The 20,423-nt window shown below is 47.3% G+C and overlaps 3 protein-coding genes across 3 annotated transcripts; 2 read left to right on the top strand and 1 right to left on the bottom strand.

Annotated features, from left to right (window-relative positions):
• The first annotated feature begins 189 nt into the window (after positions 1 to 189).
• On the top strand, positions 190 to 5,815 carry LOC119306960 (casein kinase 1-like protein HD16). Its single transcript, XM_037583031.1, has 16 exons — positions 190 to 504; positions 921 to 1,043; positions 1,189 to 1,262; positions 1,347 to 1,416; positions 1,516 to 1,571; positions 2,042 to 2,113; positions 2,200 to 2,294; positions 2,519 to 2,585; positions 2,666 to 2,795; positions 2,906 to 3,124; positions 3,214 to 3,341; positions 4,114 to 4,288; positions 4,370 to 4,460; positions 4,821 to 4,978; positions 5,164 to 5,352; positions 5,456 to 5,815. Exons 1-16 carry the CDS (start codon positions 418 to 420, stop codon positions 5,513 to 5,515), a joined length of 1,794 nt encoding a protein of 597 aa, XP_037438928.1. The 5' UTR covers positions 190 to 417; the 3' UTR covers positions 5,516 to 5,815.
• A 536-nt stretch (positions 5,816 to 6,351) lies between these two features.
• On the top strand, positions 6,352 to 7,639 carry LOC119306963. Its single transcript, XM_037583033.1, has one exon. The coding sequence runs from the start codon at positions 6,426 to 6,428 to the stop codon at positions 7,467 to 7,469; it is 1,044 nt and encodes a 347-aa protein (XP_037438930.1). The 5' UTR covers positions 6,352 to 6,425; the 3' UTR covers positions 7,470 to 7,639.
• Positions 7,564 to 9,498, bottom strand: LOC119306962 (F-box/kelch-repeat protein At1g57790-like). The gene is made up of 2 exons (XM_037583032.1): positions 9,102 to 9,498; positions 7,564 to 9,014 (listed from the first exon to the last, which is right to left on the bottom strand). The coding sequence occupies exons 1-2, from the start codon at positions 9,388 to 9,390 to the stop codon at positions 7,705 to 7,707; spliced, it is 1,599 nt and encodes a 532-aa protein (XP_037438929.1). The 5' UTR covers positions 9,391 to 9,498; the 3' UTR covers positions 7,564 to 7,704.
• Between the last annotated feature and the right edge of the window lie 10,925 nt (positions 9,499 to 20,423).

The following is a 20,423-nucleotide window of genomic DNA, read 5'->3' as shown; positions in this document are numbered from 1 at the left end:
AGGCTCGTTTCCTTTTTCTATATATATTCCTATTAATTATATATATATATATATATATATTTGTAGTCGAGTTTCTTTTCTTTCCTATTATTATTATTATCAGCTTGGACCTGGCAACTCACTAGTTGTGTTACTCTTACTAGTGTTTTTGGGGGAGAAAAAGGAGAAGTGAAGAAGAAGAAGAAGAAGAAGAAGAAGAAGAGAAGAGAAGAGAAGAGGAGGGGAAAATATCGCCGCGGCGGGGAGGCAAACCAAGCAAACCCTAGCCAGAGCCAGAGACAGAAACACCTAAAGCGCCGGTCGCCGGATCGCCCCGACCGGCCACCACCAGTGCAGCCATCGCCATCGCCGCCGCCCTCCCTCCCTCCCTAGAGGCTACAGCAAGCAAGAAAGCGAGCAGGCAAGGAGGGGTGGGGGATGGCGGACAGCGGCGGGGTCAGCGCCAACAACGCCGCCGCCGGCAACGACGACGAGGAGGGCAACACCGCCCCGTTCCCCGAGACGGTACCTCCCTCCCTCCCTCCCTCTCCCTTCCCTTCCCTTCCATTGATGGAGCTCAACACGAATGCATCCCCTTATCCACTACCGCACACACGAGAGGAGGAGGCCGTCTCTCAGCAGATCTGAGAGCAAGCAGCCAACACAAGGGGAGGGATGCGCCAATCCCAATCAATTTCAACCCACCCCTCCTTGATTTGCTTTGCTTCACTTCACTTCTCTTCACTTCACCAAAGAAAGGACTTTTACTTTGAAAGGTCTTATCTTGATTACAAATGAAAACATATGCAACATTCAGTGCTTGGTCTTATCTTGATTTGTGATTACAAAATGAAAAAAGATGCCTTAGATTAGATGTGCGAGCGAGCGATGAATGCCGATTAACTCACCACTGCCTCTCGTTTGCCCTTGTCATCAATCAGGTCCAGATAGGAGGATCTCCCGAGTACAGGGTCGAGAGGAAGCTCGGCAAAGGCGGCTTTGGCCACGTCTTTGTCGGCCGCCGCCTAACCGGTGGCAACGGCCGCGGCGCCGGTGCTCACGAGGTACCAATCCCTCTATCTCTCTCTCTCTGTTTCTTTGTTTGTGCTTTTTTCTCATTCATTCATATGTTTTGCAAAACAAAAAAAAAGAGAGAGAGAGAGTTTTGGTTCTGCTTAAAGATAACTCCCTTTTTACTTGTATTTGTAGGTTGCAATCAAATTCGAGCACAACACCAGCAAGGGCTGCAACTACGGCCCTCCATACGAGTGGCATGTCTATTCGTAAGTCTCTATTCTGTCAGCGTTCCTTGTCACAACTTCCTGCTTCGCGTCATCATCTTTGTCATGACGTTATATATATACCAGTGCTCTTGGAGGTACTCATGGTGTGCCCAAGGTGCATTATAAAGGCCGGCAGGGTGACTACTATGTCATGGTATGAATTATTGTCCGTTCCCGACATTTTTGCTGGATGACGCGTTACCCTCTTGCAAGGACCAGAACGTTTTGTTTTATCCCTCTTGTGAAACTGCAGATCATGGATATGCTGGGGCCTAGCTTGTGGGATTCCTGGAATTCAGCAGGGCAGACGTGAGTTTCTTTCTTCTCTTACTAGTCTTCCTAACGGCTTAGGCCGACTTCCTTTTATTTTTATCTGCTTCTATCTAATCGAGGAAGCTGTTTACTAGCTGCTTCTCTTTCTCAACATACAACCACACTGTTATGGATGTCTACTTGCTTCATATACCATACATTTTCTGTTTATAAATATAACAGTTGTTTGTGCTGTATTCCTGTATCTAACATGTTTGAAGCAGAAATTATCATTTTTCCTGCACCCATTACATTGTTCTCACACTAACAAGCTCTTTTGTTGCATGTGAAGAAAAAATTTGGTTAGAATTTACATATCTACGTGAGAACGGTGTAGTTGAAGGGCCGAGTCTTGACTATTTTATTTTTCACGCTCGATGATTTTTTTTTCATCCTGCACCTATTCCTAAATTTTGCAGTGTAGTTTGTTACTTCCTGGTTTTCTAACTTGTGTCGAAAACTTTCAGCATGTCATCAGAAATGGTAGCTTGTATTGCTGCAGAGGCCATTTCTATCCTGGAAAGCATGCATTCTAAAGGGTAAGCAGGCATCCGAAGGTTAGCTATGTTTGATCCATTAGCCATTCTCCCTCTTTTCTCATGATGCTTCTATAAGTTTCTTTCAGATATGTACATGGAGACGTCAAACCTGAGAATTTTCTTCTCGGTCAGCCTGGAACTCCTCAAGAAAAGAAACTTTTTCTTGTAGATCTTGGATTAGGTAAGCAAACCTCTTCATCCACCATATTCTTGCTACTTGTTAGTTTACACTGCAGCGGTGAAAGTTCCGACTCCGAGTGTTCTGGTAGAATACTGTTGCTAGTGTACTGGTAGTTTAGATGACCCAAACTTGATAATCTTGACTGCTTTAGACCTTCAGTGTTCCATGTTGCTTTGTGTCTGGAAATTTGGGTCATGTAAGATTTATTTTTTTGCATTTGGCAGCAACAAAGTGGAAAGATCCTGCTACTCAACAGCATGTTGATTATGATCAACGTCCGGATGCCTTCAGGTCTGCCATGCCTTAAATTTGTTAGTTCCCTACGATCTTATATATCTGCAGATGTTCTAAATCTTGCCTTCCTGATGTAGAGGAACAGTCAGGTATGCTAGTGCCCATGCGCATTTAGGAAGAACTGCAAGCAGGAGAGATGACTTGGAATCACTGGCTTATACACTAGTATTTCTCCATCGAGGCAGGTTGCCATGGCAAGGATACCAGGTACCGTATTGTCTAATCTATTTAGTTCTTGTGCCCATTCACCATCATTTTGTAGCATATCTGTTTGAGAATCTCATATAGATATTGTGTGTGTGTGTGTGTGTTTGCAGGGTGATAATAAATCATTTCTGGTGTGCAAGAGAAAGATGAGTACCTCACCTGATATCCTTTGCGGCCTCTGTCCTCAACCTTTTAAGCTATTTCTTGAGACTGTAGTCAACATGAAGTTTGATGAGGAACCAAACTACTCCAAGTTGATTTCTTTGTTCGATGTTCTAATTGGACCAAACCCTTCCATCAGACCAATCAATACCGATGGAGCCCAAAAGGTTCGTGTTAGGGCATTGCGCATGATTTGGAGTTATCAAGTGAACCTGAAAACACTGCATGTGTTACTAAATTCTTTCATTCCCTGCAGGTAGGGCAGAAGCGTTCTAGGCTGCTTAATGACGACGACGATAGCAATGCAAGAAAGAAGATTCGCCTGGGTGTTCCAGCAACACAGTGGATTTCAGTGTATAATTCTAGATCACCCATGAAACAGAGGTACGGTTCTGATTCTCAAGCTATCTCTTCTCCTCTATTCTTGAACTGAAAAAGGCCCATGATTTCCTTCTGCACTCTTTGTTGCATGATGCGCGGAGTTCATAGTGTTTGCTTTGCTGCTTTGTTTTAGTGAAACCCACAGGATCATATTAGGATTTCTTTTGACAGTTATCTACTGGTTAAAGTTCAGCTTTGAGGGTTTACCCTAATTATTTGAATTATAAAGCAACTCACAGACTTACTTTAGATGTATTCATGGAACTTGCGTCCCGCATACTTTCCAGCACATTGTGCTTACATCTTAGGCTCATACTGGCTTCTGTATACACATGTTGTTGTTAGCCACGGTCAGTTATGCACAGTCCTTTGTGTTGGCAAAAAATGCCTCACATAAGACTCTTTCTTTTATGATCCAACTATGATAAGACAGGCAATTTGCCTGTCGTGTAGGCCCGGGGTGTGGTGATCCTTCCCTGATGTGATGTATTGTAATGCCCTCTTACGCATAGCAATACGGTAAAAAGTTACCTTTCCACCGAGACCTGTGAAGCTCATGCGCCACATCCCATATATTCCCATTTGCAGCGTTGCCTGTAGTTTATAATCTGTTAGGAGAACTCAAGTATAGTATAAATGAAGGAAACTTTACAATCTTTGCTGGGAACCAAAATACGCTGACAATCTACAGGATTCTCCTTCATTGTTTGCATCATCATCTTTTTTATGTACGAGTTTATTTGTATACAGGCTGATTAACTTTTACCCTTGATAGGTACCACTATAATGTGGCTGACAATAGGTTAGCGCCACACGTGGAGAAAGGAAATGAGGATGGTCTGCTGATAAGCTCAATATCATCATGTGTTGATCTTTGGGCAATCATCATGGATGCTGGAACTGGCTTCACGGATCAAGTCTATGAGCTGTCTCCACATTTCCTTCACAAGGTCCCATCTGTCCCTCGTGTAACTTAATTCTCCTCATTTGCACTCATTTTAACCCAAAAACAAAAAAAAACAAAAAAACAGGACTGGATTATGGAACAATGGGAGAAAAATTTCTACATCAGTTCTGTTGCTGGCGCCAATATCGGAAGCTCTCTTGTAGTGATGTCCAAAGGTATGCATATCTTTTGTGTTACATATAGTCTTTACTTTCTGTTTTTTCCCTATCTGTCGCATATGTAAGCATGTCTCTCGCTCGTGGCGAGTCTAGTTGTCTTGCAATGTAGCACATCCGTGTGAATCAGCAACTAAGAAGTAAACCTGGAGAGGAGAGCGAAGTCGCTGCTCCAAATCCGCTGGTATTCAAACAGCAGGATCAGTCATCTGTGATATTTTCTCTGCTTACCAGATTGCAGTCGCCATCTTTTGATGGGAGCCCCTGTTCATGATTCTTTTTATTTATTTTATTTATTATATATGTAACTGCTTAGCTGGTGCTGTAATATGTTGTGGTATATCATGTGATGATTGGCAGGCACACCATACACGCAGCAGTCCTACAAGGTGAGCGATTCCTTCCCGTTTAAATGGATAAACAAGAAGTGGAAGGAAGGCTTCTACGTGACGTCGATGGCGACATCAGGCAGCCGATGGGCCATAGTCATGTCGCGCAACGCTGGGTTCACCGACCAGGTGAGATTGTGGTTTCATCATTCTTTCTGAAGCATTTTTTTCGCTCGATATTTCCTTTCACACGCCGCCACTGTTGGTTTCTACAAATCATGGTTCCCCGAGTTTGCGTGTAAGATGCCGCCGCCTGTCTTGCTGGTGGTCTTGGGAGTTGAGTTTGTAAAACGTCGTAACTGGTGTGGTGGCAGGTGGTGGAGCTGGACTTTCTGTACCCGAGCGAGGGCGTCCACCGGCGGTGGGACAACGGGTACCGGATCACGGCGATGGCGGCGACCGTGGACCAGTCGGCCCTGATCCTGAGCATGCCGAGGCGCCGGCCTCGGGACGAGACGCAGGAGACCCTGCGCACGTCGCAGTTCCCCAGCGCGCATGTCAAGGCATGCATGCTTGAACCCTCCTTCCCTCCCTCCCAAGTAAAGCAGCAAGTTGTTATGGATTGGAGAGCTTTTGCTGACTTGAGTTGGAATGAAAATGTTGCAGGACAAGTGGGCCAAGAACCTCTACCTCGCCGGGATCTGCTACGGGCGAACGGTGGCGTAGCGGTAGCCATGGCTGCCGGCGGGCTTGCTAGTAACTAGTAGGTCCTATTTATCCAGACCTGATTCTTGTTGCTGACACCAAACCAACCCAACCCAACCCAACCCCCACCCCATCCCATTCATGTGTATATTTTCATTGGTGGTCAGCAGCAGGCAGGAGCATCTGCTTGCTTAATTTTAGTTTTAATTACTGCAGCATCGATTGTAGCGCGTTTGTTTGTTTTGTTTTGATGGATGGTGAATGAATGAATGAATGAATTTCCTCCTTAATCATGTAATGTAATGTTGTACAGTAGTAGCATCTTATCTGACTGCTAAACTAGTCATGATGATGATTATGTTGCTCGTCTCTTGTACCATGCATGTTTTTCATCAAAATCTACCACTATCTAGTTTTTTTTTTTTAAAAAAAATTGCCTCTCATTATAGTACATTCCTGCTAAAATGCAGGCATCTCCATGAGAGCTAAGCTAAAAATAGAGACATCTCAACAAGCTATGCTCGCCGAGGATGGCAAGTTCATTTCTTTTTATTTTTCTAGCCGGAAATCGCCAAACTAAATTTGCCATTCTCGTGTCTATGTAAATTTAAATAAACAATTTTGCACCTTTTATAGCCATTGGATGTGATGCTATAAGATGCGTGTGTGCTAAAACTGACGTGGGTTGTATCTTGTTGTTTTTATAAGTGAATGAGATCATCTAAATAAGTTGTAGGTGCAAATTTGCCTTAAATAAAATTGCCATGAAAACGTTTGATTTGACAAAGCAATTTTGTTTTGTTGATGCATTTTGTGTTAGAGACAAGAAAGAAAGAAAGAAAGAAAGAAAGAAAGAAATGAGCAGTTGGAGGGCGCACAAGTGGCCTTGGCTGCACCAACCAACCAAAGTGGATCCAGAGAGAGAGCAGCCATGGCCATGCCCATGCCCGGCCTCCTCCCCAACCTCCTCCCTCCCTCCATCGTCTCCCAACGACAGTGGTTATCTCACCGCCGGCCACCGCCGGCCCACCGCGCCACCACCAGAATCACAAGCAGCAGCAGCGGCGGCGGCGACGACTCCACCACCACGTCTCCGGCGGCGGTGAAGCTCACCTACCTCGAGTTCAACGGCTGGCTGTGGGAGCTGCCCGGCGGCTTCCGCGTCCTCGTCGACCCCATCCTCGTCGGCAACCTCGACTTCGGCATCCCATGGCTCTTCGACGCCGCCAAGAAGACCCTCCCCAACCCCAACTCCCAGCCAGACGCCGGCCTCCTCGCCGGCGTCGACCTGCTGCTCATCACCCAGAGCCTCGACGACCACTGCCACCTCCGCACCCTCACCCAGCTCGCCGCCGTCCGCCCGGGCCTCCCCGTCGTCGCCACGCCCAACGCGCGCCCCATCCTCTCCGCCCTCCCCTTCGCCCACGTCACCTACCTCGAGCCCGGCCAGTCCACCGCCGCCGCCGCCGCAGTCACCGTGCTCGCCACCGCCGGCCCCGTGCTCGGCCCGCCGTGGCAGCGCCCCGAGAACGGCTACATCGTCACCGCCGCCGCCGGGGGCAGAAGCACCAGCGTCTACTACGAGCCGCACTGCGTGTACGACGCCGGGTTCCTGCGGGGCAGGGCGGCGCGCGCCGACGTGCTCATCACGCCCGTCGTCAAGCAGCTCCTCCCGGCCGACTTCACCCTCGTCTCCGGGCAGGAGGACGCCGTGGAGCTCGCCAGGCTGCTCCGCCCCGGCTACGTCGTGCCCATGAGCAACGGCGAGTTCGACGCCAAGGGGATCCTCGCCGCCCTCGTCTCCACCCGGGGCACCATCCAGGCCTTCAGGGCCATGCTCGCCCACGCGCTCCCCGACGCAAAGGTCGTCGAGCCCACCCCCGGCGTCCCGCTCCACCTCCGCTTCGACGACGACGACGACGACAATTCATCAACAACAACATCATCATCATCATCATCATCATCATCATCATAGATTAGTTCAATTCTCCATTCATATTGCAACAATGAGATTACTTGTTAGAACAACTCCCGTCATCCTAGACATGCTCTAGTAAGTAGAATGAATCTAGTTCAAAAATTCTTAATATCATCATCATATATGTAATAATTATAATACAATCTACTATTTCTTTTTTATTTCAAGGATAAGTATAATACAATCTTATTCTACTGTACATGGCAAGACCAGTTTCATGGATGGATGCCGGTCAGTCTATAACCATTCCATCCTCGTCGTCGTCGTCGTCGTCATCATCATCATCATCATCATCATCATCATCATCATCATCATCATCATCATCCGGCGAGGACGAGGGCGAGGGCGGCTCGGCGTGGCCGAGATGAACCCAAAAGGACTGCAGCAGGGTCTTGGAGCCCAGGAATTGCCCGCCGGAGTCCGACTCCATGTCGTAGCACCAGGGGCCGCCCGACGCCGTAACCGATCCCTGTTGCTCCTGCTCTGCCGCCTTGGCTTTTACAACGAAGAAGAGGCGGCCATCCGAGGCGGCGAGCTCCGCCTGGATCACCTGCGGCCGGCCATAGAGCCTGGGAAGGTACACCTTGTCGGCCATGGATTCGGCAACCGGCTTTGCCACCGCCACCGACGAGGTCGTCCCCGTGAAAAGGGAGCGGCCGTCCAATGACTTGACCCTCTTCCATGCCATCTTGGCCTCGTCGAGCCTCAGCACGTAGATGGGCGGAGCTCCGTTGCTGCCCGTCAGCACGGCGAGCAGCTCCGACCGCGAGCCGACGAGGTGGCAGTTCTTGTAGGCGAGCTCCGGGGCGAAGCCGGCGGGCTTTGGGAGCGCACTCCACGTCGCCTGGCCGGGATCGTAGACCCCTAGAGCGCCCTCCTGTCCAAGGCAGTAGAGCATCCCCTTGTGCATCACCGGGCTGCAGCAGCAGGACATTCTGAAGGAGCTCTGCTCCTCCACGCTCTTCCAGCCGCTGCCGGCGCCGCCCCAGCTCTCGACCCTGATGGTGCCCAAGAAGGCGCGGACGGCGAACACGTCGAAGCAGCAGCCATTGTTGTTGTTGTTGTTGTTGTTGTTGTTGTTGTTGCGGCCATTGTCGTGGCCGTGGTGGCGCGGCGCGGAGCACATGAACCCCTGGTCGCCGTCCTCCCGCTTGGGCGTCTCGTGCACGGACCCGTCCAGGAGGTTGGCGAGCACGACGGTGGTGCTGGGCGTGCTGAGCATGACCCACCCGCCGGCGCCCGCGGAGAAGAGCCTGCCGCCTTGGGGCAGGGGAGGCGCGGCGAGGAGGAAGGTCCTGTGCAGGTGGGGGCTGTAGCAGCGGACGGCGCCGGCGGCGGTGAGCGTGGCGCTGAGCAGCACGGGCGCGGCGTCGGCCGGGTACACCGGGAACGCGCACGACCGCCAGCTCCTGCAGACGGCGCCGAACCGGGGCACGTCGGCGAGAGGGAGCCGGCCGCAGACGAGGCCCAGCAGCTCCGGCAGGAAGCCCGCCCAGTCCGGCCCTTCCTCCTCCTGCTCCTCCATGGCTTCCGTCTCCAGTCCTGCAGCAGCAGCAGCAGATGCAGAGCCATGGGGTGATGCCGCGGCGACTGATCGGAATCGGATCGGGGTTTCGTGGTGGGTAGTACCTCGCATCCGGGCGTCGAGGTCATGGTGGTGGTCGTAACGGGGCCGCTTGCCGAGGGGGGCGTGGTCGTGGTCGTGGGCGGCCGGGGAGCGGCGCTTGGCGACGGAGAGCGAGGAGAGGAGGGAGGAGATCTCCGGCACGCCGCCGCCGCCGCCGCCGCTTGGGTCGCGGTGGCAGCAGGGCTTCTTGGCGCTCCTCTCGGCGGCTGCCCACTCCACCGCCCTCTTGGCCCGATCCGCCATCTGCTTCCCCTCCCCTGCCCCTGCTCCTGCTCGGTATCTATCCGCCATTGATCAACTCCAGAGCAGAGCAGAGACTCCAATCGGATCGGGAAGGCACGGGACAAAGAACGGATTTTTATCGAGGTAAATACACCACAAGTCACACAACTTGCACACGACGGTCAGTTTAATGTATAAACTTATAAAATACGTATTTCTAGTCATCTAACTTGTCTTTTTGTTTATATACGGTGCTTTCTACCGTATCCAGCTGTATCATCATGGGTGTCAACGTGATGGGCCTATATTAAGTGGCTGAGGTGGTGATAATCCGCACGCACTGTTTTTTTCTCAGATAGCACCCTTGCATTTTATTTATTTATATGCAGAAAATTCTCAAATAAAAGTAAAAAAATTGTTGCACACAGTGGGATTTGAACCCACAACCGACCATGATTCGCCCCGCATAGAAGCCACCAGACCAACTGCAACTTTGCGTTTAATGGAAAAAATTATCTTTATATAACTAGACCACGCGAATTAAAGTAAAATCAAAACGGAGACAAGGTAATCCCCGCTTCGAGCTTGAGAGCGCAGTCCAAAAGAAACCTATATGCATTCATTCTGAAGTATATTTTCTTTTATGTACATAATTCACATTCAAACAAAAATTTCGTTCATTTGTCCTAAAAAACTATGTACATTCATTTTGACCTATATTTTCGTATATCTAAATTTTCAAATTCTAAATTATTCAAACTCAAAAAAATGATGTTGATTTGTCCAAAGAAATTTATGTACATTAATGCTGCACTATATTTTCTTTTATCTAGATTTTAAAATTAGAAATATTCTAATTGAAAAAAATAGTTGATTTGTCCCAAAAATTTACGTACATTCATTTTACACTATATTTCCTTTTATCTAGATTTTAAATATTTAATTATTCGAAATGAAACAAAAATTATTTGATTTTTTTTGGAGGATAAAGGGAGTTTCATTACATATGAATAGAGTTACAGTCGAGGGGCCAAATATCCTCGATACATGGTGGAGCCGAACCAAGCCACACAGTCGTAGCTCGTTCGGATCGGCTATATTTCGCTAGATGATCGGCAACTCTATTTTGAAGTCTGCTAATCTTTTGTGGAAAAAACTCCCTACTACCAAGCAGATCTTTGATTTCCAGAACGATATGACCGTATCGCGAGTGAACCAACACACCATTAGTCAAGCTAGACAACTGTTCATGAAGGTGCTTACGATGCGTCTCGCACGGCGGATTGACAAACTTGTTGGCCCGGCCCAGTCTGCGTTCATCAAAGGCCGCTGCATCCAGGACAACTTCATGTTCGCCCGAGGGATGGCACACCACTTCCACCGTGTCAAGCGCGCCATGCTTTTCGTCAAGCTCGACATCGCCAAAGCTTTCGACAGCGTCTCCTGGCCATATCTGCTTGACATGCTCCGTGCTCGAGGTTTTGGTCCGAGATGGTGCGATTGGATCTCCATGCTCCTTGCCACCTCCTCGTCGCGTGTTCTGATCAATGGGGTGCCTGGCCGGCCCATAATCCACTGTTGCGGCTTGCGTCAGGGTGACCCTCTGTCGCCGTTCTTATTCATCCTCGCCATGGAGCCCCTCCAACGGCTTCTCGATGTTGCAGTGGACACAGGGGTCATCTTCAAGCTCCAGGGTCGGCTGCCGCAGCTGCGGGCTTCCCTCTACGCCGACGATGTTGCTCTCTTCCTCAACCCCGTGAAGACCGAGCTGGCAGCTCTCCGCTCCATTCTTACTGCTTTTGGCCTGGCTTCCGGGCTTAAGGTAAACTTCGAGAAAAGTGTCGTCCTCCCCATAAGGTGCGAGCAGTTGGACGTGCATGACGTGATCTCACCTCTAAGGGCTAGGGTTGAGAGCTTCCCCTGCAAATTTTTGGGGCTGCCGCTGTCGCTTCGGACCTTGCGTAAAGTGGACCTGCAGCCGCTGCTGGACAAGCTCCGCACATGCCTGGTGCGCTGGAAGGCCAGGCTGCTCACCCTTGCTGGTAGACTGGTTCTCCTCAACTCCGTCCTGACTGCTTTCACCATATACTGGTCGGCCGTCTATGCGCTCCCGCCATGGGTTCGTAAGGAGCTGGATCAGCTACGGCGTGCATGGTTATGGCGTGGGGAGGAGGTGTGCCATGGCGGGCACTGCAAAGTTGTGTGGAGCCGCGTTTGCCGCTCGCGCGATCTTGGCGGGCTCGGTATCGTCGACCTGGAGCGGTTTGGCATGGCGCTCCGCCTCCGCTGGCTCTGGGCGGAAAGGACCTCCGTCGTCCCCTGGCAGGGTTTACCGGTCCCAGTGACACTTGCGAAACGACATATGTTTGCGGCGGCATGTGCGGTCACCGTTGGGGATGGCAACCGAGTCAGTTTCTGGTACGATAGCTGGCTGCCCGAGGGCGCGCCGCTCGTGATCGCCCCTGATCTATTCAAGGTCTCAAGACGCAAGGTGCGCTCCGTGCGTCAGGCACTGTTAGGGAGCAGATGGATTCAAGACCTCCGTGGCCGGGTGACCACCGACTTGTTGCCTTCCTTTGTAAGGCTATGGGCGTGTGTCAATTCCCGGCAGCCGCTCTCCCCTGGCACCATGGATTCCTTCCGCTGGAGGCTAACAGAAAATGGCGTCTACACGATGGCCTCCGCGTATAGGCTTTTCTTCATCGGATCCACTATTTTCCCACTGTGTCAGGAGATCTGGAAAGCTTGGGCTCCGCCCAAACTCCGTACCTTTGCATGGCTACTCGCCCAACGGAGGATCCTCACAGCCGACCGCCTACTTGCCCGGCATTGGCCCAATTCCTATTTTTGCCCGCTATGTTTGCGGAACCTCGAGACATCGGTGCATCTCATGAAGGAATGCCCGTGGGCGCGTCGGCTATAAGAAATGGTGGCGCACCGTTTCGCAGTCACGGAACTAAATCCGGCTGCATGGACGCTGGATGTGCCATGGATCGACTGGATAAGCAGCATGAGCCGCGCGCCTTCCACTCGGAAGCTGGCGAAGTCGGTTGCCCTCCTAGTATTTTGGTGGATTTGGAAGGAGCGTAACATGCGCATTTTTGGCGGCAGCACGGAGCGCTCGCCGCGGCAAGTCTTGCATCTCCTGCTATCGGAGGCAAGCGACTGGGCGCTGACAGGAGGCCGGCATCTAACTCTGCGAGAGTAGCCCCTTTATTTCCTCTTTTTGCTTTCTCTCAATTTCTTTTTCCGCAAGCTAATGCGTTAGCCTGCACCCTGTACTCGGCGTTCCTTCGCCTCCCCTTCTAATCAATGAAATACGCAACTCTCCTGCGTTTATTTCAAAAAATATTTCGAATGGGGCTTCTCCTTTTCAGCACACAATTTTGTCGTTTTGATTTCTATTTTAATTAGTGCGGTACGTGTTCAATAAATAGCACTAACTGTATATTTGACACATCAAATGTTAGTTGGTCTAGTGGTTTTCTATGCGAGGCGAAGGGCAGCAGGTCATTGGTTCAAATCCCATCCCGTTCTCCATTATTTTTTCATTTTATTTGAGGATTTTCTGCATAAATTAATAGAATGTAAGGGTCCTTTCTGACGACAAACCGGCCTCAGCCACTGACAGTGGCCCTGCCACGTTGGCGCGCGTATGGATACGACTGGGTATAATGGAAAGCACCGTATATGAACGAGGCGACAAGTTAGATGACCAGAAATACGTATTTTACAAGTTTGTGCACCAAACTGACCGTCGCATGCAAGTTCTATGACTTCTGGTGTATTTACCTCATTTTTATCTCACCACCAGATTTAAGGCCAGAGAGACCGACTCAGCCTCTCACACCTTCCCTCAATTTTTTACCCACATGATAATTCTTTTTCTTTTTTTTGAAGGTGGTGTGACCTCGGATCTCTAGGACCTTTATATTCTTGGTCAATACTTTGTGATCATCATAGTTTTGTGAGAATAAATTTTCTTCTTCTTTTGGCAGTGCCATGGCGTCAGAGAGTTTTTGTTGAGTTTATGTTGCTGTGTCAACCTTCTTTTTGTTGGTTTGATTCTTTGTGGAGGTGAAAATTTTCATCGACACAATGGTGAAGATATAGTGACTCAACGGCCTGCACTTCTACGGGATCATCCCCGGCCCAAGTACGTTCATCGATCAATGCTTCCCATCTTTCTAGATGGGCGACTTAAGACGCTTTCATAAATCATTATTGGTAATGTTCGTGCGGGTGAAAGAGTGACAATATTGTTGCTTCAGTCTAGTTGCAGCCTCTTTATCAAAGTCTTTGGAGTATTTTTTTGAGCAAAAATTGATATCCGAAGAAGGTGTTTACAAGAGATTTCCTCCGTATTTTTTTAGATCTTAGATTCAAATCATGTAGTTGTTATGAATATGAATAAAGTTACATGTGTTTCTCAAAAAAAAAAACCTAGTCTCTGCTTATGGTAATCCGGAGATTGAGCTCGTAGTGGCCACTGCCAAGCTTGCGTCACTACAAGTCCGCAACAACTAAATTTACTTCTTTGATTAAAATTACTTTTACTTTAACCCCATTTAATAGTTCGGTGGTTCGTACAACTCAGGAAAGAAGAAAATGAAACTAAAAAAAAAAACTATGTCTTCGCCCTCCATTGACTTCAGATGAATGACTTCACGTGTCATTATCTTCGACAAGAATGTCTTCACGAACTACCAATGTCTTCATACATTTTTAGGGCTCATTTTCGATGGGTAAACCGAATCAATAGGGACTTCTACCTGTGTTCTCCTGTGAATCTCACAAACACATTAGTCTTTCAACCAAATTTGTCGTCAATACTCCAAAACCAACTAGGGGTGGCACTAGATGCATTTATATTCTCCCTCTTTTTGGTGATTGATGACAAATGGTTGAAGTTTTCAACGGGGATAAAACATGTGAAGATAAGGTACAAAGTGATTGGCTTCATGAAGTGGTAGGGGCTCTCCCTGAAGATGTGCATATATGTAATTTGCGTTTGAATGCAAATGCACATGCCAGGTTGTACTTTGTGGAGATCTCCCTCTTTTCATGAAGTCAATGTGCATACAGATAATACTCTGAAGATAATGAAATGCACTAATTACATATGGGTGTCTGCGATATGACTTCATGCGCATAAGGTCAAAGTTTTGTAGTGCGCAACAAGAAACAACAGCAAATGTAGCAGACGTCCATCAGGACTTAAGTTTACAACCTAAATACCAAATGTTTAAAAACGAGCGTTGCAAAATTAACAAAATATAGCATACCTGACCCAAAAGTCCCCGCTTGAAGACTATCAACCCATATGCTTCTCCCCCTTTTGTCATCGAATGACCAAAAAGGTGTGAAGACACATATGGTGTCTAAGCGTTCCCGAAAGACAGTGTTGAAGATGTTGGTGTAGCCGGGTCGATGTCGGAGTTCGGTGGTGCAGAAGGGCCTGATGCAGTGTCGCGATGCAGTGAAGTTGTTGCTAGAGAAGTGGCATCATCTTCTTCAACAAGCAGTTGCACGTGTACAATAGGCGCAGAAGAAGAGTAGTCCGAGTCTTCAATGGATGGCGTAGCACGCCACTTCTCATTGGATGGGGGCTTGGAGCCAAACTTGAAAGTTTCCTTGAAGCCATCGACATCAAGGTCTTCTTCAGAGCACAGTAGAGTGAGGCTCTTCCAAGCATGCTTATTGGCTTCATGAGCGACAAACGCATTTTTGGTAGAAAGATTTCTGATGCGATTGATGTCACCAAGTAGACTCTGCATTTGATGACTTACAAGGGATGATAAGGCATGAGAATCGCCTCCTTGTCCTTATTGGCAAGCATGAAATTGACGAGGTAGTCCCTCGCGTATTCACAGTGCTTTGCACAGACTGCCAAGAAGCTCTCGTGCATGAAGTACGGGTCAGCAACACATATATAAGGTATCTGCTCAACCCCGATGAGGTAGTTCATGTGCAAGGCATAAAGGCGGACAAAGGTAAAATCTAGCTTCTTCAAGTTAAGCATGTCAAAGATGTAAACGAATCGAAGGAAGAACTTCTCCGTGGGGAATGTGTCGACGTACGACAATTGTCGCGACACGTTAACCACATAGAGAGGGTATCCTGGATTTTTTGAGGTGATGAGGCCTTTCTCTATCCGTAGCACATCATCCGATCTCAAAGCTTAGTTGAGTTACCTATCAAAGGGCGTCCTTTCACTTGGAACAATATGCAATTAGACCCTCTACTTGAACAACTTGACTGGTTCTTAGCAAGCTCTAATTGGACTCTCTCATATCCTAAAACCCTGGTCAAACCGCTAGGTAAACCTGTCTCAGACCATATCCCTTGTGTTGTTACTATTGAAACAAACATTCCAAAATCCAAATTATTTTGCTTGAGTCCTTTTGGGTTCAACACCCTGAATATTGTTGAGACCTCTTGGGCCAAATCAGTCAAATCCACGAATTCTGCCACTATTCTATGCCGAAAACTAAAGACCCTAAGACAAGACCTCAAACACTGGAGCAATGGTATATCTAAGTTATCGGTGGCCATTGAAAACTCTAATAAAGCCCTTTATGAGATTGATGAATTGAAAAAAAAATGTGCTCTGACCGTACCTGAAGCCAACTTTCGTCGAATACTAAAGACTCACATACTGAGATTGCTAAGATATCAACAACTCTACTGGAAAAAGAGATGTACAATTAGATGGGTCCAATTCGGAGATGAGCCATCAAAGTTCTTTCAAGCCATGGCTTCGGAGCGATATAGAAGGAATAATATAGCTTCTTTGGCGATCAGTGACGGCAGAACTGTTGAAGATCATGCGGGTAAGGAATCCATCATATTTCAAACTTTCAAAGAAAGGATGGGATCTTCACAATCATGTAACACGAAGTTTGATCTTGCTAGAATCATTAAAACATGTGAAGGGCTTGATGAGCTAACCCCCCTTTTACACATGATGAAATTGACAAAGTTATTAGAGAGATGCCTGTAGACACAGCCCTTGGTCCAGACGATTTGACTGGACTTTTCTTAAAAAGATGCTGGTCAATTATTAAAGAAGACTTTTATAACCTGTGCAATCAATTCCACAACGGTGAGCTTAATTTGGAAAGCATTAGTGATGGCTTCATCACACTCATTCCAAAAATAGGCTCTCCTGAAACTATTAATGAAGATATGATTTTCTGAAGGTTAAATTGCTGTCTCAAAGTCATCACAAAGATTTTGGCTAATAGACTCCAAAAAATCATTCTGAAGATCGTGCATAGGAACCAATATGGTTTTCTGAAGGGAAGGACCATCCAAGATTGTCTTGCATGGGCATACGAGCACATATATCAATGCCAATCTTCTAAAAAAGAAATCATGCTCCTCAAGCTAGACTTTGCCAAAGCCTTTGACACGATTGAGCATGAAGTTATGATTGAGATTATGAAAAACATGGGATTCAATGACAAATGGCTAAGCTGGATTCGGTGCATATTTTCTTTAGGCAAATCCTCAGTCCTCCTCAATGGAACTCCTGCCGTCAATTTCATTGCAAGTGTGGGGTCAGACAGGGGGACCCTCTTTCCCCACTCATTTTCGTTTTGGCGGCAGACCTCCTCCAAGATGCCATCAATGATGCCTTTGCACACAACCTAATTCATCTGCCATTTCCATCCTCGCATCAAATTGAGTACCCGGTGATTCAATACGCTGATGATACAATCCTGGCTTTACCTGCATGCACACAACAAGCGACTGTCATCAAGGATATTCTAACCGACTATGCTACGTCCATTGGTTTGAAAATAAACTTTCACAAATCAACGTTGATACCAATCAATTGTGATACCGCTAAGTCTGAGGAGATTACTTCTATCTTTAGATGTGTCATTGGCAAGATGCCCTTCACATACTTGGGGCTTCCACTTGGTACCACTCGCCCAACAGTTCTTGAGCTCATGCCTCTAGTTTTTTCCGTCGAACGACAGTTAACGACCACTCTTAACATGATATCTTTGAAGGAAATATGCCCTAGAGGCAATAATAAAGTTATTATTTATTTCCTTATATCATCATAAATGTTTATTATTCATGCTAGAATTGTATTAACCGGAAACATAATACTTGTGTGAATACATAGACAAACAGAGTTTCACTAGTATGCATCTACTTGACTAGCTCGTTTATCAAAGATGGTTATGTTTCCTAACCATGGACAAAAGAGTTGTCATTTGATTAACGGGATCACATCATTAGGAGAATGATGTGATTGACTTGACCCATTCCGTTAGCTTAGCACTTGATCGTTTAGTATGTTGCTATTGCTTTCTTCATGACTTATACATGTTCCTATGACTATGAGATTATGCAACTCCCGTTTACCGGAGGAACACTTTGTGTGCTACCAAACGTCACAACGTAACTGGGTGATTATAAAGGAGCTCTACAGGTGTCTCCGAAGGTACATGTTGGGTTGGCGTATTTCGAGATTAGGATTTGTCACTCCGATTGTCGGAGAGGTATCTCTGGGCCCTCTCGGTAATGCACATCACTATAAGCCTTGCAAGCAATGTAGCTAATGAGTTAGTTACGGAATGATGCATTACATAACGAGTAAAGAGACTTGCCGGTAACGAGATTGAACTAGGTATTGGATACCGACGATCGAATCTCGGGCAAGTAGCATACCGATGACAAAGGGAGCAACGTATGTTGTTATGCGGTTTGACCGATAAAGATCTTCGTAGAATATGTAGGAGCCAATATGGGCATCCAGGTTCCGCTATTGGTTATTGACCAAGAATAGTTCTAGGTCATGTCTACATAGTTCTCGAACCCGTAGGGTCCGCACGCTTAAGGTTTCGATGACAATTATATTATGAGTTTATGAGTTTTGATGTACCGAAGGAGTTCGGAGTCCCGGATGAGATCGGGGACATGACGAGGAGTCTCGAAATGGTCGAGACGTAAAGATCGATATATTGGACGACTATATTCAGAGTTCGGAAAGGTTCCGAGTGATTCGGGTATTTTTCGGAGAGTTACGGGAATTCGCCGAGAGTATATGGGCCTTATTGGGCCATACGGGAATAGAGGAGAGAGGCCAAAAGGAAGGAGGCCTGCGCCCCCCCCCCTTTGGTCCGAATTGGACAAGGGGCGCAGCCCCCCTTTCCTTCTTCCTCTCCCCCTCTTTCCCCTTCTCCTACTCCAACAAGGGAGGTGGAATCCTACTAGGACTAGGGAGTCCTAGTAGGACTCCACACTTGGTGCGCCCCCTCCTAGGGCCGGCCTCCTTCCCCCTTGCTCCTTTATATACGGGGGCAGGAGGCACCCCATGACACACAAGTTGATCTACGGATTGTTCCTTAGCCGTGTGCGGTGCCCCCCTCCACCATATTCCACCTCGGTCATATCGTCGCGGAGTTTAGGCGAAGCCCTGCGCCGGTAGAACATCATTATCGTCACCACGCCGTCGTGCTGACGGAACTCATCCCCGACGCTTTGACTGGTTTTACCGCCGTGCTTTGCACACAGGTGGCTGGCGGGTGTCAGTTTCTCCAACTTTAGTTGAACCGAGTGTGGCTACGCCCGGTCCTTGCGAAGGTTAAAATAACACCAACTTGACGAACTATCATTGTGGTTTTGATGCGTAGGTAAGAACGGTTCTTGCTCAGCCCGTAGCAGCCACGTAAAACTTGCAACAACAAAGTAGAGGACGTCTAACTTGTTTTTTGCAGGGCATGTTGTGATGTGATATGGTCAAGACGTGATGCTATATTTTATTGTATGAGATGATCATGTTTTGTAACCGAACTTATCGGCAACTGGCAGGAGCCATATGGTTGTCGCTTTATTGTATGAAATGCAAACGCCCTGTAATTGCTTTACTTTATCACTAAGCGGTAGCGATAGTCGTAGAAGCAATAGACGGCGTAAACGACAACGATGCTACGATGGAGATCAAGGTGTCGCGCCGGTGACGATGGTTATCATGACGGTGCTGCGGAGATGGAGATCACAAGCACAAGATGATGATGGCCATATCATATCACTTATATTGATTGCATGTGATGTTTATCTTTTATGCATCTTATCTTGCTTTGATTGACGGTAGCATTTTAAGATGATCTCTCACTAATTATCAAGAAGTGTTCTCCCTGAGTATGCACCGTTGCCAAAGTTCGTCGTGCCCAGACACCACGTGATGATCGGGTGTGATAAGCTCTACGTCCATCTACAACGGGTGCAAGCCAGTTTTGCACACGCAGAATACTCAGGTTAAACTTGATGAGCCTAGCATATGCAGATATGGCCTCGGAACACGGAGACCGAAAGGTCGAGCGTGAATCATATAGTAGATATGATCAACATAGTGATGTTCACCATTGAAAACTACTCCATCTCACGTGATGATCGGTTATGGTTTAGTTGATTTGGATCACGTAATCACTTAGATGACTAGAGAGATGTCTGTCTAAGTGGGAGTTCTTAAGTAATATGATTAATTGAACTTAAATTTATCATGAACTTAGTCCTGGTAGTATTTTGCAAATTATGTTGTAGATCAATAGCTCGCGTTGTTACCTTCATATGTTTATTTTGATATGTTCCTAGAGAAAACTATGTTGAAAAATGTTAGTAGCAATGATGCGCATTGGATCCGTGATCTGAGGTTTATCCTCATTGCTGCGCAGAAGAATTATGTCCTTGATGCACCGCTAAGTGACAAACCTATTGCAGGAGCAGATGCAGACGTTATGAACGTTTGGCTGGCTCAATATGATGACTACTTGATAGTTTAGTGCACCATGCTTAACAGCTTAGAATCGGGACTTCAAAGACGTTTTGAACGTCATGGACCATATGAGATGTTCCAGGAATTGAAGTTAATATTTCAAGCAAATACCCGAGTTGAGAGATATGAAATCTCCAACAAGTTCTGTAGCTAAAAGATGGAGGAGAATCGCTCAACTAGTGAGCATGTGCTCAGATTGTCTGGGTACTACAATCACTTGAATCAAGTGGGAGTTAATCTTCCAGATAAGATAGTGATTGGCAGAGTTCTCTAGTCACCATTACCAAGTTACTGGAACTTCGTGATG

Source organism: Triticum dicoccoides, chromosome 5B (assembly GCF_002162155.2).
Source record: "Triticum dicoccoides isolate Atlit2015 ecotype Zavitan chromosome 5B, WEW_v2.0, whole genome shotgun sequence".
NCBI classification, from domain to species: domain Eukaryota; kingdom Viridiplantae; phylum Streptophyta; class Magnoliopsida; order Poales; family Poaceae; genus Triticum; species Triticum dicoccoides.
The sequence above is the reverse complement of the archived record's forward strand: the minus strand, read 5'-3'. Positions and strand labels throughout refer to the sequence as shown.